The sequence below is a fragment of the Ovis canadensis genome, chromosome 20 (assembly GCF_042477335.2).
Source record: "Ovis canadensis isolate MfBH-ARS-UI-01 breed Bighorn chromosome 20, ARS-UI_OviCan_v2, whole genome shotgun sequence".
Classification (NCBI taxonomy): domain Eukaryota; kingdom Metazoa; phylum Chordata; class Mammalia; order Artiodactyla; family Bovidae; genus Ovis; species Ovis canadensis.
In genome coordinates, this window is record NC_091264.1 from 49,666,828 (window position 1) to 49,694,050 (window position 27,223).

The window sequence follows — 27,223 nt, forward strand, 5'->3', positions numbered from 1 at the left end:
GAGCAATGCTAATCCAGTCACATTGCTCCAGTCTCAGTAGAGACTCAGTCTATTTGGAGGATTTTATAATTCAGGGACCTACTAGGGCATGTTTGTAAGGCCATATAATTAATGACAAGTATAGTTACTCTAAAAGGAAGAGAAAAATGGTATCTCACTCCTCAGATACATGTGTTTTTAAATACAGCTTTCTGATCTACTCAGTGTCTATGTGATCAGTTGGACAGTTATCCAGAGGCCCCAGGTGGGGGACAGATGCACACCAGTATTTCTGCCATTCAGTTGTTCAGAGTGTTTATCATACATGGGTTTCCTGTGGGTCAGCTAGTAGGCAGCTGACTATGGGCTGCTTAATTTCTCCAGATGGTGCTTGCAGAGTGAGGGAAACAGGCTCTGGTGAATACTGCAGGTGGGGATCTGTCGGTTCCAGAACATTTCCCTTGATTAAAAAGGAAACTATGAATTTGGGGATCCCCAACTTGTTAATGTCTTGGAAAATCACCAGGGTTCCCCTCAAGCAAAACGCTTGTCAGTCAGGGGGAATTTCAGATCAGTTCATCTGGACCAAGAGAAGGCTACAACAGCACCATGTAAGTCAGTGATGTCAGAACTTTCCCATCTCGTTACCATCTACCCTGTTCCAACATGGCCCGAGGAATGAAGATCCAGAGAGGGAGAGAGAAGGAACCTTGCAGAAATGGACACATCTGCACTTCCTGGTAGGTCCCCTGGGCCTCAGCAGGGGAGAGGGAAACATTGAATAGGCTTAATGTGAGATGGAGCTGACACTTGACTGACTTGGACTTGTGAAACCCAGAGTGATAGAATATATGGAACGGCTGCAAGATGATGCAGAAAATCAGTGTGCAGTGGAGTGTGGGTGAAGTCAGCCACTGGAGGAGGATGGAGCCAGTTCACATTTGTATCTTCTATGTTCTCAACATTTGTGTCCCCCATAAACTTCATATGATGTAATTCTGATTCCCATGGTTATGGCATCCATAGGTGGTGCTTTTGTGAAGTAATGGAGTTACAAGAATGGAGCCTCTTCAATGAGATGAGTGCTTTTATAAATAAGAGACACTCAGAGCTCCCGAACCCTCCCCCCATGTGAGGATACAGTAAGAAGTGTGTGACCAGAAAGGACCCTGCATGACCACGCTGTGGAAATCCATTTCCATTGTTTTTAAGTCTGTGATGTTTTGTTATAGCAACCCAGAAGGACTAAGACAGCATCCTAACAATCTTTACACAGTTCAGTAAACCTCATGCTATTTATACAAAGCTGCAAAGCACTTATCTTGTCTGGTGTAACACGGTGATAGTTGGCTGACAGTTCGTGGCTGGCTTTCATAAAGAATCCTGAGTATTCAGTCTTCTTGGTGGCATGACCAGAACCATGAACAATTGTTTAAATCTTTGATTCTAATAATTTGACCCAGAATAATTGGCTGTGATTCTTACAGAATCTCTTCATGGTCTTCTTTGAAATACCAGGTTCTGCTATTAGTGACTAACTTTAATAGGAGCTTCATTCTCTCAATTGTAGGGGTGGATTTTCTTTTGATTTTCTATTAAATGAAGATAAGAAATGTTAACAAATTGCCCTCTTAGATTTTGACATCTCTACAGAGTCTGTGTTTATTTTTTTAAGAGGAGACCCATTTCACAGAGCATGCATTAAAAAGCTATAAATTTCAAAGAAGTTTGCTATGGGTTAGATCATTATGACCACCTCAGAGGTGAATGGGATGGATGTGGATTTAGCATGTGTTGGTGATCGGCACATCAGGATCCTGGTGTAAATGTCAATTTTACATGTATCCCCTCACAGGTACCAGAACAGGATATAAAATACAAAAGGATGCCTTTCTTCATTTCTGAAATTCAGGATTGGAAGGTTTGCCCTTCCAATGCGAGCTTCCAACATCTTTCACTTGACTGGAAAAATAACCTCAATACTCAATAGATAATGACCTCCTAATGCATTTTGTAAGTATTTGCTTATTTTTGTCCCTTCTAATTATCAAATTAAAATTTGGGGAAAACATATAAATAATTAAACCCTCTAGATATGGATTTTGGAGCCAGCCTATAAGAAAACTATTAGAAATCTAAAAAGTAGAAACATAACTCAAGTTTAGTTTTAACTTTCTCTTTTCTTCCTTCCCACTCCTATCCGTTGATTTGAGGAGAACACAGAAAGAAGACAAGTGGAACTTCAATAGCAGATGTCCTGGGTTACTTTGAAGAAAATGCTGACCTTGAAAATTCTGTTCTCTAGTTCTTACTCTTGAAAACATTTCAACAACCTGTGCCAAGGAAGAGGCAAGCTTTTGGTGGAATTGTGTGCAATTCAGGGAAGGCTGCCCATGTCAAAATTTGCAGTGAAATTCTGATTCCTTTACAATAGAATCTATCACTATTAATGACTAGGCTCCTGCTTTATGTAGTAGCAGTCTGGCATATAGAAGTCATGAATTGTTTTCTTACACAATTCGATATTTCCAAACTCCTTATTCATTACAGAGGTCACCTCTTTCTTTCATGAACAAAGCGAGAAAGCCCTCTGCAGCATGCTCACCTGGCTGAATTGCCTCTCTATGAGTGCTTGAAGTTTGTATGATTTTTTAATATTGTCTCTGCCGCTTCATGTCTCATAGCATCTGAGACATCTTTCATACTCCACAGTATCGTGACTAGATGATACACAGGTCTCTGCCACGAGTACACTAACATGAGTATCCACTTACTAAGGTCTTCATTCTAAGCAACCATAAGAAACAGTCTCATTAAAATAATCATAATTCAGTGGAGCCTGGGACTTCCACTCGTGCGTGAGGCGAGCGGAGCCGGAGACGAGACTAGAGGCCGAACTCGGGATCTGACAAGATGGCCGGGCTGCCCCGTAGGATTATCAAGGAAACCCAGCGTTTGCTGGCAGAACCAGTTCCCGGCATTAAAGCAGAACCAGATGAGAGCAACGCCCGTTATTTTCATGTGGTCATTGGTGGCCCTCAGGATTCCCCCTTTGAGGGAGGGACTTTTAAACTTGAACTATTCCTTCCAGAAGAATACCCAATGGCAGCCCCTAAAGTACGTTTCATGACCAAAATTTATCATCCTAATGTAGACAAGTTGGGAAGAATATGTTTAGATATTTTGAAAGATAAGTGGTCCCCAGCTCTGCAGATCCGCACAGTTCTGCTATCGATCCAGGCATTGTTAAGTGCTCCCAATCCAGACGATCCATTAGCAAATGATGTAGCGGAGCAGTGGAAGACCAATGAAGCCCAAGCCATAGAAACAGCTAGAGCATGGACTAGGCTATATGCCATGAATAATATTTAAATCGATTCGATCGTCAAGTGTGCATCACTTCTGTTCTGCCAAGACTTCTTCCTTTTTTGTTTGCATTTAATGGACACAGTCTTAGAAACATTACAGAATAAAAACCCAGACATCTTCAATCCTTTGGTGATTAAATGCACATTAGCAAATCTATGTCTTGTCCTGATTCACTGTTGTAAAGCATGAGCAGAGGCTAGAAGTATCATCTGGATTGTTGCGAAACGTTTAAAAGCAGTGGCCCCTCTCTGCTTTTATTCATTTCCCCCATCATGGTTTAAGTATAAAGCACTGTGAATGAAGGTAGTTGTCAGGGTTAGCTGCAGGGGTGTGGGTGTTTTTCTTTATTTTATTATTATTATTTTTTTTTGGTGGGGGGGAGGTAGTTTTATTTTAATTTTATGGGCTCCTTTCCCCCTTTTTATGGTGATCTAATTGCATTGGTTAAAAGCAGCTAACCAGTTCTTTAGAATATGCTCTCTAGCCAAGTCTAACTTTATTTAGACGCTGTAGATGGACAAGCTTGATTGTTCGAACCAAAATGGGAACATTAAACAGACATCACAGCCCTCACTAATAACATTGTGACCTTGCTGTCAAGTGTAGAATCCTCCCTTCAAGAAAAAGCTTGTGACCATTTTGTATGGCTTGTCTGGAAACTCCTGTAAATCTTATGTTTTAGTAAAATATTTTTTGTTATTCTAAAAAAAATAAAATAAAATAAAAGATCATAATTCAGCAGTTTTGGTAACATGTGATCTTTGCTCAGAGCAGCTGACCCAAAAAAATTTTGGTTATTCCTATGTGTATGCAGAGATTTTTGAAGGTGGTAAAAGTTGCAAAAGTATAAAATGTAAGCTATTAGCTCACACTTCACTAAATTATTAAAAATCTGGGTTAGTTTAGGAACTAATTCTTCTGATGAGTTCTAATCTATAACATGAAGAAGTTTCTTTTTTCCTCTGAAATTTTACCACCCACTCAGTGAGTTCTTTTATGTTGTATATTTGTGTGAGATAAATCTAAGTATTTTATGGCAAGGCAGTATGTGCCTGCAGTGTCTGACCCAGGAAAGAGGGATTCCACCTGTGCTCACATCATTGACACCCAGTGATTCATTCGCATTAATGAATTAGGTGAGTCATTCGTATTGATTTTTGATCAGTAATATGTTTTATGATATTACAACAAAGAGACAATGAAAAGGCATGACATTTCTAAACAAGCTTCTCTTCTCAGCTGATCCCACACGAACCCTCTGCTGACATCAGAAGAGTCTGTTTTGTTGACATGTCTCTGGGCAGAAAATGGCACAGCATTGTCTTTAGTAACAGCATCAGTGGGATTCCCAATGGAGGGTTCCCCACTTGTTCACTACTACTAGCAGAATTGAACATGAAAATCCCGAGGGCTGAAAATCTATAGTTAATATGCTTGATTTCTGTACAGCCATGAATTGTTTTACTGGTAAAGAACAGAGAACTGAGTAGGATTAAATATAGTAATGCACATAAAGTGATTAGTAAAATGTATGGCCATGTAGTAGCTCTCAATAAACTTTAAATTTAAGCTTATTGAAAAATCCAACCTCCTCCTCCTTTTTGACCTTATATTCATTACTAATGAGATTAACAGAGGAAAAGAATGCTGGTATCATTAAGAAAGTTGTAGAGAGAGAAGAGAGTATTTTAATGGGGGATGCATGTGAAAATATTTTAAATAATGTTAGGATGAAGGATAATGCAGGAAATCAGAAAGGAGAGATTATAACGGTGAAAATTCGGAAATAAATGATTGAGGCTTGATATATATAAATTGCCTCAAAACAGAGGCAATTGTTGTGGCCATGAGAAGCAAAGCGATGTTTTATAGGCCAATGTGGGAGAGACTTACAAGTTAAGAATAAAAGGTGACAGAAGAGTCATTGAGAATGACAAATGAAGGAGGTGTCAGAGAAGTAGAAGAATCAGGAGAGCCTTTAAAGGCAGATGCAGTGGCTCAGATGGTGCAGTATAGGACTCCCACGTTGCAGTCACTAGTAACAGGGAGTACTCAAAACTGGGGTGTGTTTCTTACATATTCATGAATTTTGCAATCTTATATTTTACACATGGAAGTTCCTATTCACTTTTTGTTTTTGTACAGTATAATGGCTGCAATCCTGTGTCTAATTCATCAGTTGAACTAAAGTTGTCTGCATGGACAATTTATAGATCTGTTATTTATCTTGCTACTACAGATCTTTAGTCATCCCTTGATTTTGCTCATGCTTCATCAAGTGCATAATATAATTTCTCTTCAACTGCTTACAGATCCTCCACCTTTTTCTGCATGTACAGTTACCATTACCTCTAATAATCTGAAGCCTGGTAAACTACATACTGTCGCATTTGATCTGGTGAAAAACCCAGGTGAAACTCACGTTCATCTGTTGGGCTTTTTCTCTTTCTTCAGGAGTGTGGAGGGAATTGGTGTGGCAGTTTTTGGTTGCATTGATATACTCAGGTTTGCCCTGGGCAATTTTTCATCCTGAAAGTGATTAGGCAATTAGTTAGGGTTGCTGGGTATTCAGTAGATGAATCCATTACGAGAACATTAACATGCTTGATAGACTGGAATTTTTTTAACGGGGCAAGGAAGAGCTTCACAAAATTTGAAAGTCATTCTTTTCCTACTTTTTCTATACATTGTCTCTATAAAAATGATTTTACATCTAACTTTTCTAAGTTCAGTCTTTTCCCTTCTCTATTTAACCATTATTTTTTTAAATTTTTTTTTGTATTTGAATCAAATATAGTATATTTGTACCAATACTTGGTGCTTCCCAGGGGACAGAGATATAAGATGACTCAGGTTTGATCCCTAAGTGAAGAGCATCCCTAGGAAGAGGGTACAGCAGCATACTCCAGTATTCTTGCCTAGCCAATCCTATGAACAGAGGAGCCTGTTGGGCTAGTTAGTAAGGTTGCAAAAAGTTGGACACAACTGAAGTGACAGAATGCATGCACCTATATTTAACCATTTAGTCTCTTGTTTACTGTGGGTTAGAGCCAATATATTGCCTTATAAGGACCAATACAGTTGTGACGCTGACTTATCTCTAAATCCACACACCAAAAACCTTAGTGTTCATCCCAGGTGCAGAATACAATCTTGTTTATGGTGGGAAAATGGTGCGTCAGAAAAACATGGTATAAAGTTATAGGAAATACTAAGCAATGGACTGAGAAAAATAAGAGTAGAAAAATCTAGCTAACACATTGATAGAGAAAAACTAATCTTTAGTGAAAGTCATGAACATTTCAAGAGATTCCTTGGAAGGGTTGGAAAAAAATGGACAGTCAAAAATGGAGGATGAAACAAAAACTGGTGATTAAAAAGAACTACATGAATTCAATAGAAACCTTCAGCACCACTTTTTATTAGCTGTCTGCTCTACTGTGTGCTTCTTGATTGACCTAAAAGAATTAACATGCAACTTTCAAATATTTTCCTCAGAAAGAGAATAATTGTTTCCAATTAGCATACTATATTGGTGTTTTTGTTTCTGGCTTACTTTACTGTGTATAATAGGTTCCAGTTTCATCTATCTCATTAGAACTGATTCACATGTATTCTTTTTAATGGCTGAGTGAGTAATACTCTGTTGTGTATATGTACCAGAGTTTTCTTGTCCATTCGTCTGCTAACGGGCATCTACGTTGCATCCATGCCCTGGCTATTATAAACAGTGCTGCAAAAAACACTGGGGTGCACATGTCTCTTTCAGTTCAGGTTTTCTCAGTGTGTGTGCCCAGCTGTGGGATCGCTGGGTCATATGGCAGTTCTATTTCCAGTTTTTACTGAATCTCCACCCTGTTCTCCACAGTGGCTCTATTACTATTTTAATAAATATCAACCCTAGTATACCAGAGAATTAAAGGGAATAAAATTACAATAGTATTAGTAATAACACATTCCACCAAATTATAATCCAGTAATGCTCCCAGTTTTAACTGACTTTCTATCCATGTATAATTGAGGTCCCCTACTCATTTTTCCTTACTAGGTGTTTCAATTTTGAAATAGAATGTAGAAAACAATTGAGTGGAAAATTTTGAAAATCACCTTGGATTTTAGATACCTCAAGATTAAGTATGTAATTATTAGTTATTTACAGTTAGTAGGGCTATTCTTCAGAGAAGGCAATGGCAACCCACTCCAGTACTCTTGCCTGGAAAATCCCATGGACGGAGGAGCCTGGTGGCTACAGTCCATGGGGTGGTGAAGAGTCGGAGATGACTGAGTGACTTCACTTTCACTTTTCACTTTCATGCACTGGAGAAGGAAATGGTAACCCACTCCAGTTTTCTTGCCTGGAGAATCTCAGGGACGGAAGCCTGGTGGGCTCCTATCTATGGTGTTGCACAGAGTTGGACATGACTGACATGACTTAGCAGTAACAGCAGGGCTATTCTTAGCACATATACCTCAGTGTAGGGTGATTGCTATTGAGTGAAGGATGTATACTGTGAAGTGCAATCACCAAACAGATGATTGGAGATAAAGAATGCAATGCCAAGAAGACACAGGCTTTTGTTCTGGAAGGAAAAACCTACAATGTCTGTCATCTACAGTCTAATCTTCAGATTTTTCAAATACTTATTCTTCCTTTGCTCATTTAATAATTTGAGTTGCTTGATTTCTTTCCTACTGAGTTGCATGAGTCTCTTATATAAACTTGGATATGAAACCCTTACCAAATATGTGAATTGCAAATATCTTCTTTTCATTCCATATGTTGCCATTTCATTTTATTGATGGCTTCTTTTACTATGCAGGTTTTGAGTTCAATGTGGTCTCACTAGTTTATTTTTGCAGTTCTTGCCTTTGCTTTTGATGACTGAGTTGTTTGAGTTGCTTGTATTTTGGAAAGCAATCCTTTATCAGTTGTTTTATTTGCTATTATCTTCTCTCATTTTTACCAAAAGACACAGACTGGCTGAATGGATACAAAAACAAGACCCATATATATGCTGTCTACAAGAGACCCACTTCAGTCCTACAGACACATACAGACTGAAAGTGAGAGGATGGAAAAAGATATTCCATGCAAATGGAAATCAAAAGAAAGCTGAATTAGTAATTCTCGTATCAGAAAAAAATAGACCTTAAAATCAAAACTATTATGAAAGATAAAGAAGGACACTACCAAATGATCAAGCGATCACTCCAAGAAAAAGACATAACAATTTTAACTATTTATGTACCCAACATAGGGGCACCTCAATACATAAGTTAAACAATAACTGACCCAAAAGGGGAAATTGATAGCAACAAGGTAATAGTAGGGCATGCTAACACCGCACCTATAATAATGGAAAGATCAACAGAACAGAAAATTAATAAGGAAACACAAGCCTAAAAGGAAATATTAGAGCAAACAGACCTAATTGATATCTAGAGCACATTCCATCCAAATGCAGAATGTATTTTCTTCTCAAGTGCACATGGAACATTTTCCTCATCTTGAGTCACAAATCAAACCTCAGTAGATTTAAGGAAATTGAAATTATTTCAAGCATTTTCTCTGACCACAACACTATGAGACTAGATATCGATCATAGGAAAAAAAAAAAAAAACAACAACAACTTTAACGAACACAAACACGTGGTGACTAAACAACACATTTTAAATAATGAAAAGGTTACTGAAGAAATAAGGGAAATCAAAACATTCCTAGAAACAAAGAACAATGAAAACACGATGATCTAAAACCCATAGGATGCAACAAAAGCAGTTCTAAGAAGGAAGTTTAAAGTAATAGAAATCCTACCTCAAGAAACGCATTGAATAGACAACCTAACTTTACATATCTTTAACTCTTTTTAAATTTCTCTTATCAATGTCTTAGAGGTTTTGCATAAAATCTTTCAACACCTTGCTTGTTTATTTCTAAATGTTTTATCTTTTTTTGATACAATAGTAAATGGGATTGTTTTCTTTATTCCACTTTCTTATAGTTCATTGTTGATATATAGGTCAGCAACTGAGTTTCATATATTGGAATATAGTAAACATAATGTATGCTACATTTTTAAAGACTAGACGTTTTCCCACAAATGAGACATATAGATGATCAACCGGTATATGACAAGATGCTCTGCATCATTAATAATAAAAGGAAATGCTTATCAAAAGCACAAAGGATATCACCTCATACCTATTTGAATGGCAGGTACCAAAAATGTAAGAAATGACAGATGTTATTGAGGATGTGGAGAAAAAGGAGTGCTTATGCACTGTTGGTGGGGATGTATACTGGTGCAACTCCCATGGAAAAATATTGTGGAGGTTCCTCAAGAAATTTAGAAGAGAACTGTTATGTGATCCATTATCCCACTTCTAGATATATAGTCAAAGGAAATAAAATCCTTGTCTCAAGAGAGATCTTTATTCCCATGTTCATTACAGCATTATTCACAGTAGCCTTGATATAGGAACAACCTGGGTATCTTTCAAGAGGTAAATGGATTAAAACAATCTGATGTGACTGATATATTGGTAAATATTATTTATCCATTAGAAAAAAAGAGAAATCCTTCAATCTGTGGCAACATGGATGAAAGTAGAGGGCATTAAGCTAAACAAACTAAGTCAGAGAATGACAAATACCACAATATCTCAATTATAAGGAGTCTCAAAAAAAAAAAATCTCTGAGAGAGTGGACATTATCTTGTGGCATACCAGCTCAATGGACATGAGTTTGAGTAAGCTCTGGGAGTTGGAGTGGACAGGGAAGCCTGGCATGCTGCAGTCCATTGGATCTCAAAGAGTTGGACGCTACAGAATGACTAACTCAACTGAAGAGAGTGGAACTTACCTGTGTTCTCCTCAAAAAGCAAAAGTTAAACATGTGTGATGATGGCAAGGCTACTTAATAGAAAGGGAAACTCATTTCTAATATATGCACAAATGGGGATGGACAAGATGATGGAGGGGTAGGTAGAAGTGGGGTACACCTCTCTCCACCCATGCATCAAGAACATCTAAAGACGCAGCAGTTCTCACAGAAGACCAGGTGAATGCTGGCAGGACTCCCTGACTGCTGAGAAGGAATATCTGGATCCATACAGAACTCGGTAGGACAAAGGAAAGAAGGGACAAGGAGGAAAGGGAAGGAAGGAGCAGAGCAAGTGGAACCAGCCTGCACCTGCGGGAGAGGGAGCTAAAGCGCAAGGGAAAGATCCCTGTGTCCATGGCAGTCCACCGGGATGGGGGAGGCATTTGAAGCTGTTGGGGAATGAACTAAGTAATCTGTGACAATCTGAATGGAGTGAGAACCACATAGACAAGCCATGCTGCAGCCTTTCATACCTTGGACAGGGTTGTAAATCCACTGGTGTCCACGGATGCTGGGAGCTGGAGCCATGGGGATTGCACAATGATCCCAGGATGAGGACTCCTATGGACCGAAGGGAGTCAGCCCAATGGGATGGAATGGAGGAAATCTGCTGCATGCAGTGCTCCTTAAGGAAAACTATGAGGCCATAAAATTAGGGTTCCACTGCCTGTGGAATAGAGTTATCTCTTTCTCCATGCTGGTACCTGTAGGTTGAGCAATAGAGAAAGACTTCAGTAAGTGTGGTCCTTGAGTGCCTGATGCACTAAGCAATGGAGAATTTTGAATGTCTATATACCCTGCTGCTGCTGCTGCTAAGACGCTTCAGTCGTGTCTGACTCTGTGTAACCCCATAACTGGCAGCCCACCAGGTTCCCGCGTCCCTGGGATTTTCAAGGCATGAACACTGGAGTGGGTTGCCATTTCCTTCTCAAATGCATGAAAGTGAAAAGTGAAAGTGAAGTCATTCAGTTGTGTCCGACTCCTTGCAACCCCCATGGACTGTAGCCTACGAGGCTCCTCTGTCCATGGGATTTCCCAGGAAAGAGTACTGGAGTAGGGTGCCATTGTCATCCCTACCCTATTTCACTACCACAAAATTGGACTCATCTCACGTGCTAGTGAATTAATGCTCAAAATTCTGAAGCCAGGCTTCAGCAATACGTGAACCATGAACTTCCAGATGTTCAAACTGGTTTTAGAAAAGGCAGAGGAACCAGAGATCAAATTGCCAACATCCGCTGGATCATGGAAAAAGCAAGAGAGTTCCAGAAAAACATCTATTTCTGCTTTATTGACTATGCAACAGCCTTTGACTGTGTGGATCACAATAAACTGTGGAAAATTATGAAAGAGATGGGAATACCAGACCACCTGACCTGCCTATGAGAAAGCTATATACAGGTCAGGAAGCAACAGTTAGAACTGGACATAGAACAACAGACTGGTTCCAAATAGGAAAAGGAGGACATCAAGGCTGTATATCGTCACCCTGCTTATTTAACTTATATGCAGAGTACATCATAAGAAACGCTGGACTGGAAGAAACACAAGCTGGAATCAAGATTGCCGGGAGAAATATCAATAACCTCAGATATGCAGATGACACCACTCTTATGGCAGAAAGTGAAGAGGAACTAAAAAGCTTCTTGATGAAAGTGAAAGAGAGGAGTGAAAAAGTTGGCTTAAGTTCAAAATTCAGAAAACTAAAATTATGGCATCTGGTCCCATCACCTCATGGAAAATATATGGGAAACAGTGGAAACAGTGTTAGACTTTATTTCTTTGGGCTCCAAAATCACTGCAGATGGTGATTGCAGCCATGAAATTAAAAGAAGCTTACTCCTTGGAAGGAAAGTTATGCCCAACCTAGATAGCATATTCAAAAGCAGAGATATTACTTTGCCACCAAAGTTCCATCTAGTCAAGGCTATGCTTTTTCCAGTGGTCATGTATGGATATGAGATTTGGACTGTGAAGAAAAGTGAAAGCCAAAGAATTGATGCTTTTCAACTGTGGTGTTGGAGAAGACTCTTGAGAGTCCCTTGGACTGCAAGGAGGTCCAACCAGCCCATCCTAAAGGAGATCAGTCTTGGGTGTTCATTGGAAGGACTGATGCTAAAGCTGAAACTCCAATACTTTGGCCACCTCATGCGAAGAGTTGACTCATTGGAAAAGACCCTAATGCTGGGAGGGATTGGGGGCTGGAGGAGAAGAGGGTGACAGAGGATGAGATGGCTGGATGGCATCACCGACTCAATGGACATGAGTTTGGGTAAATTCCAGGAGTTGGTGATAGACAGGGAGGCCTGGCATGCTGCAGTTCATGGGGTCACAAAGAGTCAGACATGAATGAGAGACTGAACTGAACTGAAAAATAAAATATGAATTAAAAATAAATAAAAGATCTGGAATAAACCATAACCACATGCATAACAGCTTTCAGTGAGCTCTTGGAGTTCTAACTGATTATGGAACCCAAGAATGGTCTTGGGAGATCCTCAAACTTGTAATTGCTGTCTGAAGTGAATGAAGTCTTAAGGACTTTCCATAATGAAATTTGCATCCCTCTAAGGCCCTTCTTTTCATATGCATAGCTGTGATGTTTCCATGTTGTTCAACTGGTACTTTGTCTAAGAAATCAGTAATTAACTCATATTTCAAATAGGAACATATATAGGAGGGAGGGGATTGCTCAATTACTGATAACCAAGGAAGACTTAACTTACTCATATACTGTTGGGAAATCCATCAAAGAGTTTGTCATCTCAGACCCTCCACATGGGGCTGCTGGTCCTTACTCAGCTTCCTTAGTCCTTGGCTTCCTATCAGCACCACAGAGCATTCAGTATGGATGAAGCTTTGAGCTACCTTAGACAAGTAAGTCTCCTCATTGGGTGCCACATTCTAAATGCTTGTGATCTCCCAAAATTCATATGTTGAAAATCTAATTCCCAAAGTGATGATGTTAGGAGGGAGGACCATTGAAAAATGATTAGGTCATGAGGCAGAGCCCACATGAATGGGATTAGGGCTCTTGTGAAAGAGGCCTGAAATACTTGCTCATCCCTTTTATTTAAGAATATGTCCTGGAAGAGGCCCTCACTCATTTGACTATGTTGGCACCCTGATCTTGGACTTCTAGCCTCCAGAACTGTGATAAGTAACGTGGTATATAAACCACCCAGCCTCTCGCATTTTGTAATAGCAGCCTGCATGCACTAAAACACTGGATATGATTAAACAGGAAAAAAAATTGTCAATCTTGTTTTTCCCTTCCAAGGTCATGAATGTGGAACAGGTAACATAGATATAAATAATTCCAAATAAACTGGCAGATGATAACATACTCCATAGAATTGTACATTTCTTTCCAATTGTAGTTCCTTGACATGCCCATTTGGGAAGATATTTTCTTAGAGGTAATTAACATTTAAACCAATAGACTGGATTTTATGCAATCAGTTGAGGACCTTAAGTGTAAAGATAGAGGTTTCCCAAAATCAAAGCAATTTGGCCTGAAGACAGCACCCTTAACTGGTACCCCAATCTCCAGCCTGTCAGCCTAAACTGGACCCTAAGGCCTGTCACTGGGCTCTCATCAGAATCCTAACATAACTGCTCTTTGACTTCGAAACTTATCTTCACTTCTCTAGGCCTTGGTTTTCTCACCCAGAAAAGGAAAATTAGAGTAGAAAATCCTTTACATTTCCAAAGATTATACAAGTCTCTGTATAAAACAGGATTCCAAACTGAGGTTTTATTCTTTTTCCTGAAAAGAAAATTATCGATTGGTTGTGCAGCTTACCTGTTTGGATCTCTTATACTTCTCATTATCTGCCCTATCCCACAGTGTATTTCTCTAGCTTCGCTTTAAGAAAAAATCCTTGATAGAAATAATTACTTGACTGTTATAGAATATTATTTTTATCTTTGATCTTCCATTGAAAAGCAGGAGTTGTAGTTAAGCACACTAGTGAAAGAAACTGTCTCTAAATGTCAGGATGTCACCTTGAAAAGTTTGCTGTGCATAGTTGCTGAGTTGTGTCCAACACTTTACAACCCCCTGGACTGACTACCCTTGGGACTACAGCCCGCCAGGCTCCGCTGTCCATGGAGATTTTCTAGGCAAGCATACTGGAGTGGTTTGACATGCCCTCTTCCAGGGATCTTCCTGACCAGGGATGGAACCCAGTTCTCCCATACCGCAGACAGTTACTTTACTGTCTGAGATGCCAGCTCCCAATAAAATGGGTCTTGAAGTATACAGAAGAAGCGTGATATGCCTACTTTTGTATCCTGCAACAGTGTTTTTTTTTTTTTTTCTAATTATCAGTCCCGTTTCTATTTACCTGAACATTATCTAGAATGAGGCTCTCTCTAAAAGAAAAAATTTAACACTAAAGGAACTTTTATCTGGAATAGCAGTTAAGGTTTTGTCCCGTTGTCAATTCATCCAAAATACCAGAGGCTGGGTATTTGCTTTTAATTATAATATTTACCTCAGAAAGAACAAATGGCTGTCCAGTTTCCGCCATGTTTGATACTCAATAAATAGTAACTTCAGGGCAGTTGGCATACTCCTGTAGCCCCAGTGGAACTGAATGAAAGGAGTGGGAATTGATGTTGTTCAGATAATTAACTATAATGTAAGTCAGAAAGTGGTGAGTGAGATGAAAATGGTGAGAATGACATTAGGAAGCCATCAGGAGGGAGATGGCACTTTCATCTAGGAAAGGTAGGCAACAATTCATCAAGGAAGTGAATTTCTTTTGAACCTTCAAAGAGAGATTAGGTGTTTATGTACAATGTAAGAATATTTAATTTGTAGGGTCTGCTTAAAGTATTTTTATCTGTCATGATCAGAGAGTACAGCTAAGAAAATGAACTCCTTTAGTGAAGTTGAGAATCCTATGGTAAAAAGTAGACTCAAGTGGCAGGTTCTGATCACTGTCTCTGCTGCTGCTGCTGCTACTAAGTCGCTTCAGTCGTGTTTGACTCTTTGTGACCCCACAGACCACAGCCCACCAGGCTCCCCCGTCCCTGGGATTCTCCAGGCAAAAATACTGGACTGGGTTGTCATTTCCTTCTCCAATGCCTGAAAGTGAAAAGTGAAACTGAAGTCGCACAGTGGTTTCCAACTCTTCATCATCCCGTGGACTACGGCCTACCAGGCTCCTCCGTCCAAGGGATTTTCCAGCAAGAGTACTGGAGTAGGATGCTGTCACCTTCTCTGGCACTGTGTCTAGTTCTGCCCTATTCAGGCTTTTAGTCAGTGATTAGGTTATCACATTATGTTAGGAAATGAACTGTGAGGGCTAGTGTATGTGGAATAAAAGACTGAACATCCAGTGCTTTCCATCTAATAGGGTAACAAAAGTTGATGCATCCACAGTTCTGTGAAAGTGAAAGTCAGTCAGTCGTGTCCGACTCTTTGTGGCCCCATGGACTATACAGTTCATGGAATTCTCCAGGCCAGAATACTGGAGTGGGTAGCCCTTCCCTTCTCCAGGGACTCGTCCCAACCCAGGGATCAAACCCAGACCTCCCACACTGTGGGCAGATTGTTCACCAGCTGAGCCATAAGGGAAGCCCCCACAGTTCTAGTTCTGTAATTATGTCCCAATAATAAGGATATAAGGGTTTTGGTGGGGAGAGAAGTCCTCCATGGTTTTAGTTCACTGTATGCTGTGAGAGCAGCATCAATAATTCATTGGAATTTTACTCTGCACGAATAAAAGTGTTTCACTGAACAAACACTTAAGGAAAGCCTGCTGGATGCAAAGAATGGATAGACGTGAAGAGCACACATGTGGACTTTGTAAATTAGGACATAAATTTTAGAAAAACAGAGGTACCCAAACATGTAAGAATTAAAGATTTTAAAATTTAAAAAAATAAAAAACTAAAAAAAAAAAAAAAAACAGAGGTAAATTTCAAAGTTAAATGTTGCACCACAGTTGGGACATGAGTCAAGAGGGAAAAGTACAGAATGCCATATGTCCACATAACAAGGAGACCTGAGCTCTGTCAGAATCAAAATAGGCTGCTTTGGGGAAGTGGTTTTTACTGAGATCTTAAAGATGTGGGGGAAGTCATGAGGTAAAAGAGCAAGGACCTTCCATGGAGAAGGAATGGCATTTATAAAGAGCTTTAGCCATATGTGAGAATATAGAGTGAGAAGATCAAACATGACAGGATTGAACGTTCAAGGAATTCAATTTACCTGGTAAAACTTATGCAAACTGGACAGTGAATACAAGGTGGAATATGATCAGTCTGTGAAAGAAATAAGAATCAAGTTTTGCAGAGCATAGGAGATATTTCCATTTGCTGGGTAATTCGGTAAAGATTCACCTAAACCTAGGAAACCTGGTTTCTATTGCTACTTTTGCATCAAGTTTTTTAAGTTTAGATAAGTGATTTAATCACTCTTGGATTTACTTATATATCCTTAATATGGGAAGATTGTCCAAGATTTCTTCCTTTTCTGATTATCCAGTGAATCCCACTGGTGATTTTCTGGAATTTAAAAAACTCTTCTACATACCAAGAGTAATGGCTGAAATATCTATAATATTATATAAAAAGCATTGAAATTCTTAGTTTGTCTCCTTTTTCAGTTTTTTAGAATATAATTTCCAGATTAAATGGCGAGATGTTTAAAGTATATGTGACAATTTAAATAGGCATACATAATTAATGGATTCCCTCATTGATTTAATTAACACATCTATTAATATCACCTCACATATTTACCTTCCAAGATCTTTTGGTGAGAACTTTTAAATTTTCCTCTCCTGCATGTGTGCTAAGTGACTTCAGTCATGTCCAGCTCTTTGCGACCCCATGGACTTTATAGCCTGCCAGGCTCCTCTGTCTATGGGGATCCTCCAGGAAAGACTAATAGAGTGGATTGCCATGCCCTCCTCCAGGGGATCTTCCTGACCCAGGGATTCAACCCACATCTCTTATGCATCCTACACTGGCAGGAGGATTCTTTACCACTAACACCACCTGGGGAGCCCCACAAATTTCAATAACACATTACAAACCATAGTCACGATGTTACACATTAGATCCTCAGACCTTATTTATCATCTTACAGCTTAAAGTTTGCGCACTTTTAAAAAGTCATTCTTAAATCATTGATTTCTCAGCACTTATTTTTAAATGACCTGTGACATGTTCTTGCATTTATGATTTTGGAGTCAGGAGAAAAGATGTCCCCCTCCTGTTTAAGCAGTTTAGCATTACATCTTTGAGGGACCATCTTTATCTAGCAGCTCCATACCCACCCCTATCATTGTCAGAAATTGAGATGATTTACACAGGTAAGGAAAATAAAGAAAACTGGCTTCCCTGGTGGCTCAAATGGTAGAGAATCTGCCTGCAATTTGGGAGACCTGGGTTGCACCCCTGGGTCAGGGAAGATCCATTCAGAAGGGAATGGTTACCCACTCTAGCATTCTGTCTGAAGAATCCTTTGGACAGAGAAGCCTCATAGGCTAAAGTCCATGGGTATCACAAAAAGTCAGACGTGCCTGAGTGACAAGCACACGATGAACATTAAAGATTTGGAAGCTGTATCAGAGCTAAGGATACCTTAAAAAGAAAAGCAAAACTCTTTGAGACAGGCCAGAACATGGATGCATGAACACTTTTAGGCCAACAGGGCAAAGGAAGAGAATGGATATTGCAGTCTCTAAAGAGTCTTGTACATAGCTGCAGCTAAAAGCAAGGGCCTCTGACCAGAGCTCTGGGCTTCAGTGGAAAAACTTGGCCACTTCTCATCAAGAAAGTAGTCAGAGGAAAAAATCAATCCACTAATCTCTTTCTCCACTGACTCACCAGGATTATTATGTATTCCTGCTGGATTGACTCTTTTTTCCTTAGGTAATGTCCTTGTATTCCTTTGTCATTAGATATTTTCTTTGCTCTAAGGTCTACTTTATCTAATATTGACATCTGTTTTTATCCTTTTATTTTCCAAATATCCATGCCATTATTGAATTTCTTGGGCTTTCCTGGTAGCTCAGACAGTAAGAAATCCACTTGCCTTGTGAAGACCCGGATTCAATCCCTGGGTCGGGAAGATCCCCTGGAGGAGGTGATGGGAATCCGTATTCTTGGCTGGAGAATTCCATGGACAGAGGAACCTGGTGGGCTACAGTCCATAGGGTCATAAAGAGTAAGGTACAGCTTAGCAACTAAAGCACCACCTGGTGTTCCTTCACATTTAATTCTTGGGAGGAACAGCCCTACTCACGCTGCCTTCTGATACTAGGTTGAAGGTCAGGAATGCTGGGCCTGGCTTGTCTTCTCTTAGGTGCTGCTGGTGTTGTTCTTCCATTCTTCAGGCCCTAATCTAGTTCAACTTCTTCTTGCCAACTATAAAAGGTCTCCTTTAGTAGTCTTTTCTTATTTCCAGAACAGAGGAGTGGGCACAAAGAGATCAAGACCATCTTGTCTGAACCAGAAGCCCAAGGTGTGTTTTGTAACCTAGGGAAGAGATTTCATGGAGGGAAGTGGAAGAGGGAAGTGCAAAGGATTCCAGTGTAGGCTGGCAATGAAAGTCATGGAGTCCCTTTCTTTAGAAGTCATCAGAAGCTGAGAAAGTATTTTTTCTAGATGAGTGTATATTCAGCTCTAAGTGAGTAAACTCTCTGGTTCAGCAAATGGTAAGTCTTCTGTATTTTTTCATTAGTTTTCTTTACAAATGCATATATAATGATATCCATAAGACATTTTATTTATTTTTTCTTCTAGGCCATTTCAGTTCAGTTCAGTTCAGTTGCTCAGGCATGTCCAACTCTGTGGCCCCATGAACTGCAGCAGGCCAGGCCTCCCTGTCCATCACCAACTCCTGCAGTCCAACCCCATGTCCATTGAGTCATTGATCCCATCCAACCATCTCATCCTCTGTTGTCCCTTTCTCCTCCTGTCCTCAATCTTTACCAGCATCAGGGTCTTTTCAAATGAGTCAGCTCTTTACATCAGGTGGCCAAAGTATTGGAGTTTCAGCTTCAACATCAGTCCTTCCAATGAAGACCAAGGACTTATCTCCTTTAGGATGGACTGGTTGGATCTCCTTGCAGTCCAAGGGACTCTCAAGAGTCTTCTCCAACACCACAGTTCAAAAGCTTCACTTCTTTGGTGCTGACTCAGCTTTCTTTATAGTCCAACTCTCACATCCATACATGATCACAGGACAGAACTCTTTGACAAAGTAATGTCATTGCTTTTTAATATGCTGTCTAGGTTGGTCATAACTTTCCTTCCAAGGACTAAGCGTCTTTTAATTTCATGGCTGCAATCACTATCTGCACTGATCTTCAGTTCAGTTCAATTGCTCAGTTGTGTCCGACTCTTTGCGACCCCAGGAATTACAGCACGCCAGGCCTCCCTGTCCATCACCAGCTCCTGGAGTTCACTCAGACTCACGTTCATTGAGTCAGTGATACCATCCAGCCATCTCATCCTCTGTCATCCTCTTCTCCTCCTGCCCCCAGTCGCTCCCAGCATCAGAGTCTTTTCCAATGAGTCAACTCTTTGCATGAGGTGGCCAAAGTACTGGAGTTTCAGCACTGATTTTAGAGCCCAGAAAAAAGTCAGCCACTGTCTCCCCACGTATTTGCCATGAAATTATGGGAATGCATGCCATGATTTTAGTTTTCTGAATGATGAGCTTTAAGCCAACTTTTTCACTAGTCCATTTGTTTCAAAGCCATTGCTCTGCTTTTACTAGGATTTGAGATTTAAACCCTGAAAAAAAGAAATATATTGTAGACTTTGAATTATTTACCAGTAGATGAATTGATGATATACAAAAGAACTAAAGATGTTCACTTTATTGAGCTCACAAAATTTTATATATGCATATGAAGAGAGTTATTCACATATAATTTTATTCCTGGCCCCTTGTGGTATTCTGAGAACTTTGACTGAAGCTATATGTAAAAGAAATTACTTTATTATGATAGTTAAACTACTGGTATAATTATATGCGCATATTCAAAATCCATAGGCCAATGGCCATAAAGATGAGTGTCTTCATCCCCTAGGGAAGAAAATGATAGCAATTCCATTTCTATTTATTTTTATCTCACAGTCATTTAATTTCTACTTTGTGTATATTTTTAAATGTCATAATATATTAGAATAACAATGCATATATAATATTTTTGCATAATATAATTAGGTCACTGACAGTGTGTTGAAAACTGGAAAATACTTTGGAGATTAGTTCTTTAGGAAACAGAAAATTATCAAAATTTGCTGCATAAAATGTTAATTTGGGGGAGTTTACCAATAAGTTTTTATGAAACCAGTTCAACTGAAGAGAGGCAGAATGTTCAGAACATCCATGTTGGTATGAGTTTGCACAGAGCCTCAGAGACGGAAATATTTTTGAAGTTGTGTAGAAGACCAAGAGACCTGACTGGACAGGGGAAAACTTGAATCTTGAATGCAAGTGAGCATGTTTGCTCCCCTCAGTGTGGTCTAAGTTGTTTTTCTTTAAATCACCTCCCTTTCTTCACCTTCATTCCCTAAACCCTGTCCTCTGCTTTCCTATTTCTTTTCCCATAGTACAGACCACCTGTTAACATATAATATAATATACTTGGATTCATGTTTATTGCAGATTATCTGTCTTCCACCAGCTGGAATATCAGTTCCCTGAGGATAAGTGTCTGCCTGCTTAGTTTATTGATGTAGACTTAGCGCCTATAAGACTATCTGAGTCAGGGATGAATTAAGTCAATGATCAATTGGTTAAATGACCAATAGCAGAGTACTGGGCAGGCTATAGGTTTCAAAATTATTTTATTTTAATTAGCTATTATAAATAAGCTGTTCTACAGTTAATGTTACAAGGTTAAGATGTGTTTCTGTATCTTTTATCAGCATAAACATAAAACTACATTTGAAGATAAGGTTTTAGACCCAACATGATAGCTAAAATGCACATTTGGAAAATATATATATACTAGTTGAACTGTTTTCTTTATCCAAAATATAATTATATTCCTTTTCAAAAACTGTTTCTTACATAGGTGTGTATACATATATGTTTATATATATAAATAAAATTCTATCTAGTCAAAGCTATGATTTTTCCATTAGTCAGTATGGATGTGAGAGCTGGACCATAAGAAAACTGAGTAAGGAGGAATTGATGCTTTTGAATTGAGGTGTTAGAGAAGATTCTTGAGAGTCCCTTGGACTGCAAGGAGATCAAACCAGTCAATACTAAAGGAAATCAGCCCTGAATATTCATTGAAAGGACTGATACTGAAGCTGAAGCTCCAATACTTTTTCCATCTGATGCAAAGAACTGACTAATTGGAAAAGACTCTGATGTGGGAAAGATTGCAGGCAAAAGGAAAGGAGATGGCAGAGGATGAAATGGTTGGATGGTGTCACTGACTTGATGGACATGATTTGAGCAAGCTCCAGGAGATGGTGAAGATGCTGAGTCCATGCGGTCTCAAAGAGTTGGATATGACTGAGTGACTGAACTTTACTGAAGGTATGCATATGTGTTATGTATATAACATAATGATTATATGATCATTATACATTGGTCACATTGACAAATAATGCTATTTTAGTTTCAGGTATCATTACACATAGATAATATTGACATATAATGAAACTTTGGTTTCAGGTGTACAACGTAATTATTTGATGTATATTGCAAAATGATCACCACAATAAGTCTGGTGAACATCTGTTACTAGAAATAGTTATAATTTTCTTCTTGTGATGAGAATTCAAAAGATTTCTTCAGTTCAGTTCAGTTCAGTCACTCAGTCTTGTCTACTCTTTGCAACACCATGAACTGCAGCACTCCAGGTATCCCTGTCCATCACCAACTCCTGGAATTTATCCAAACTCATGCCCATCGAGTCCGTGATGCCAGCCAGCCATCACATCCTCTGTTGTCCCCATCTCCTCCTTCCCCCAATCCCTCCCAGCATCAGGGTCTTTTCCAATGAGTCAAATCTTCTCATGAAGTGGCCAAAGTATTGGAGTTTCAGCTTCAGCATCAGTTCTTCCAATGAACACCCAGGACTGATCTCCTTTAGGATGGACTGCTTGGATCTCCTTACAGTCCAAGGGACTCTCAAGAGTCTTCTCCAACACCATAGTTCAAAAGCATCAATTCCTTGGCGCTCAGCTTTCTTCACAGTCCAACTCTCTCATCCATACATGACCACTGGAAAAATCAAAGCCTTGACTAGACGGACCTTTGGTGGTAAAGTAATATATCTGCTTTTGAATATGCTATCTAGGTTGGTCATAATTTTCCTTCCAAGGAGTAAGCGTCTTTTAATTTCATGGCTGCAATCACCATCTGCAGTGATTTTGGAGCCCAAAAAAATAAAGTTTGACACTGTTTCCACTGTTTCCCCATATATTTCCCATTAAGTCATAGGACCAGATGTCATGATCTTCGTTTTCCGAACATTGAGCTTTAAGCCAACTTTTTCACTCTCCTCTTTCACTTTCATCAAGAGGCTTTTTCATTCCTCTTCACTTTCTGCCATAAGGGTGGTGTCATCTGCATATCTGAGGTTATTGATATTTCTCCCAGCAATCTTGATTCCAGCTTGTGCTTCTTCCAGTCCAGCGTTTCTCATGATGTACTCTGCATGTAAGTTAAATAAGCAGGGTGACAATATACAGCCTTGATGTCCTCGTTTTCCTATTTGGAACCAGTCTGTTGTTCCATGTCCACTTCTAACTGTTGCTTCCTGATCTGCATACAGATTTCTCAAGAGGCAGGTCAGGTGGTCTGGTAATCCTATCTCTTTCAGAATTTTCCACAGTTTATTGTGATCCGCACAGTCAAAGGCTTTGGTATAGTCAATAAAGCAGAAATAGATGTTTTTCTGGAACTTTCTTGCTTTTTTGATGATCCAGCAGATGTTGGCAATTTGCTCTCTGGTTCCTCTGCCTTTTCTAAAACCAGCTTCAACATCAGGGAGTTCATGGTTCACATATTGCTGAAGCTTGGCTTGGAGAATTTTGAGCATTACTTTACTAGCGTGTGAGATGAGTGCAATTGTGCGGCTCCTTAGAGTACTTATTTCTATCATTTGCTGCAGAACCTTAACAGTTTTTGGTGATTTCTGGGACTAAGTTGATGAAATACAGAAAAACAGAGCTCAGATGCTTTTGGATAAAACCTTAATTTATCTCCTCCCTTCTCTCTGACTTTTCAGTCATTTATTGACTCAACTAGTCCCATACTGTTGGATGTCTTTTTTGACTCTTAAGTCTGCCTCGTTCCTTGCATGTGGTCAGGTCCATTTCATTTCCTTTACCTCCCAAATCCTTAGAGTCTTTTCACTTGGCAGAGCCCTCTTCGATTTTTAGTGTCATAATGTTCCCAGCTCTTTCTAGTCTCTTTCTTTTCCTTTACTAGCCCCAACAGCCACAACTCCTCAATCCACATTAAAGTTTCTCTTTTCTAACTGGACATTCTACTCTCTTGGACTAAATTTTCTTGGTTTCCTGTTTCTTTGTAGAGTAAAGGCAAACTCTCCAAACTGGCATGATTCTCCCTAATGCATAAAAATCCATACAAGTATTTCTCCATTCTAACCCTACAATAGTATATATAGTATATCATGGGAGCATAATCATGAGAGATACAACATGCATGGTAAGAAATGAACTTTTTTTATGTTTTTGTCAGACAGGATTATTCACTGATACCTTACAATGATATACATATTAATATCTCAGTTGCCTTGATATAGGATGTCAGACATTGTTACTTCATAAGATAATCCTAAATGAATTGACAGATATACTGTTTTACTCTTTTTGCACATCAATATCCCATCAACCTTTCAAAACTCCATCATAAAGCCAACTTAGTTGTGTCACTCCTATGACTATTCAGATGGCTCCTAGTTTTACTTCAATCTGCTGTAGCACCGTGTTGGCATAACATCTTATTCTTCTTCATGCTACATGCAATATAGTAATTTGTGTGTTTATATCACCCTCTCCTTCTCCACAACATGAGGGCCTACTTCTGGACAATAGAGACTTTTTTAAACCTCAGTTAATTGCTCACTGTATCCATGACATGTGACTTACTAATCTATAAGGTCAGTGAACTTCAAAGGTTCTTCATTTGTTTGTTACCATTCACTAACCACTGCTACTATTCTTGATATAGCATAGCCATTTCTTCAAATGTAATCTTACAAGGAAATCTGTAAAAGAGAGGGAAATGGATACTTTCTGGATAGTAAGGGAGTGATTGTTAAATCCTGTCCAAATATCCCCGCTTTGGCTATCCCTGATTGACTCTATAGAATATCTATGGCTCTGTTCAGTATTGTCTGAAATCTACAGTATTCACTTTATATGTCAGTCAAGCATGGAGAGCACTCTCAATGTCACCACCTCTGTTCTTGATCTAAAGTCCTAAATTTATGCTTGAAATAAATTTTATGAGACAAATACATGAAGCTTTGTGTGGTCTGTTGGTAAATGCATGTTTTCTCCAACTGCATTGTCTCTCTTATTGCCAAATTTTCCTTCTAATAAATACCATCCTCTCTGCTAGAAATATCTAGACATTGAAGGAAAGAAAGTTAAGCAAGTAACAAAATAGTTTGGATGGATTCTGCCCTGAAGAGTTGTGAATTGTTGTTCATCTATAGAACTATGGCCTTCAGTAACAACAAAAGAATACTCCTAATATAAAGGACAATCCCTGAAAAGAAAGGAGAGAAAAGAAAATTGAAGTAAAAGGGAATATGAGATATTTGCCCTTCAGTTCACTTAGTCTTATCCCACTCTTTGCGACCCCATGAATTGCAGCACATCAGGCCTCCCTGTCCATCACAAAATTCCGGTGTTCACCCAAACTCACCATTGAGTCTGGGATGCCATCCATCCATCTCATCCTCTGTTGTCCCCATCTCCTCCTTCCCCCAATCCCTCCCAGCATCAGGGTCTTTTCCAATGAGTCAGCTCTTTGCATGAGGTGGCCAAAGTCCTGGAGTTTCAGCTTTAGCATCATTCCTTCCAAAAATCACCCAGGACTGATCTCCTTTAGAATGGACTGGTTGGATCACCTTGCAGTCCAAGGTACTCTCGGGCGTCTTCTCCAACATCACAGTTCAAAAGCATCAGTTCTTTGGAAATAAGCTTTCTTCACCGTCCAACTCTCACATCCGTACACGACTACTGGAAAAACCATAGCCTTGACTAGACGAACCTTTGTTGGCAAAGTAATGTCTCTGCTTTTGAATATGCTATCTACGTTGGTCATAACTTTTCTTCCAAGGAGTAAGCATCTTTTCATTTCATGGCTGCAATCACCCTCTGCAGTGATTTTGGAGCCCCCAAAAATAAAATCTGACACTGTTTCCACTGTTTCCCTGTCTATTTCCCATGAAGTGACGCGACCCGATGCCATGATCTTCGTTTTCTGAATGTTGAGCTTTAAGCCAACTTTTTCACTCTCCTTTCACTTTCATCAAGAGGCTTTTTAGTTCCTCTTCACTTTCTGCCATAAGGGTGGTGTCATCTGCATATCTGAGGTTATTGATATTTCTACCAGCAATCTTGATTCCAGCTTGTGCTTCTTTCAGTCCAGTGTTTCTCATGATGTACACTGCATAAAAGTTAAATAAGCGAGGTGACAATATACAGCCTTAACGTACTCCTTTTCTTATTTGGAACAAGTCTGTTTTTAGGATATTTTAAAAAGCATATATATTTGGGTCCTTAAAAATAAAGTGTTCTAACAGCATTTCATCTTTCACTACCCAAGTCCTTGACTCACTTTCCCTTTGCTGCTTTTCCTTCCTTCTGTCTTTCGCTTCCTTCTCTCTTATTCATCCCCCTTTCCCTTCCACCTTCTGATTTCCCATTTTCTGTTTACCAAGAATTACTGCTAGAGCCCTAAAGATGCTGCAAAACCAGCCCAGCAACACCACTGACTTCTTAGCAGAGCCAGTCAAGAGACTGGCCCTCATCCCAGGTTGTTTGGAGGCTGTTGAACAAGCTGAGCAACCCTAATCCAGTCACATTGATCCACTCTCAGTAGAGACCAAATCCTCTATTTGGAGGATTTTATAATTCAGGGACCTACTAGAGCTTGTAGGTAAGGCCATATAATTACTGACAAGGATCGTTGTTCTAAAAGGAAGAGAGAATGGTATCTTACATCTCAGATAAATGGGTATTTTTTTTTTCACTTTTAAAATTTTAATATCTTTAATTCTCACATGCGTTCCCAAACATGAACCCCCCTCCCACCTCCCTCCCCATAACATCTCTCTGGGTCATCCCCATGCACCAGCCCCAAGCATGCTGCATCCTGCATCAGACATAGACTGGCGATTCAATTCTTACATGATAGTATACACACAATGGAGTATTACTCAGCCGTAAATGGGTATTTAAATCGGGCTTTGTGATCTACATCTACTCTGTGTCTATGTGACCAGTTGGACAGTTATCCAGAGGCCCCAGGTGGTGGACAGATGCACACCAGTATTTCTGCCATTCAAGTGTTCAGAGCGTTTATGATACATGGGTTTCCTGTGGGTCAGCTAGTAGGCAGCTCACTGTGGGCTGCTTAATTTTCTCCAGATGGTGCTTGCAGAGTGAGGGAAACAGGCTCTGGTGACAACTGCAGGTGGGGAGCTGTGGGTTCCAGAACATTTCCCCTGATTAAAGGAAACTATGAATTTGAGGATCCCCAACTTGTGAATGTCCTGGAGAATCACAAGGATAATCCCTCAAGAGAAACACTTGTCAGTCAGGTGGAATTTCAGATCAGTCCATCTGGACCAAGAGAAGGCTACAACAGCACCATGTAAGTCAGTGATGTCAGAACTTTCCCTCTTGTTACCATCTACCCTGTTCCAACACGGCCTGAGGAATGAAGATCCAGAGAGGGAGAGAGAAGGAACCTTGCAGAAATGGACACATCTGCACTTCCTGGTAGGTC

The 27,223-nt window shown here is 39.6% G+C and overlaps 1 protein-coding gene across 1 annotated transcript; it reads left to right on the plus strand.

Moving 5' to 3' along the window:
• Positions 1–2,816: 2,816 nt before the first annotated feature.
• LOC138425096 (ubiquitin-conjugating enzyme E2 N-like) lies at positions 2,817–4,074 on the plus strand. Its single transcript, XM_069562715.1, has one exon. The coding sequence runs from the start codon at positions 2,893–2,895 to the stop codon at positions 3,349–3,351; it is 459 nt and encodes a 152-aa protein (XP_069418816.1). The 5' UTR covers positions 2,817–2,892; the 3' UTR covers positions 3,352–4,074.
• The last annotated feature ends 23,149 nt before the right edge of the window (positions 4,075–27,223 follow it).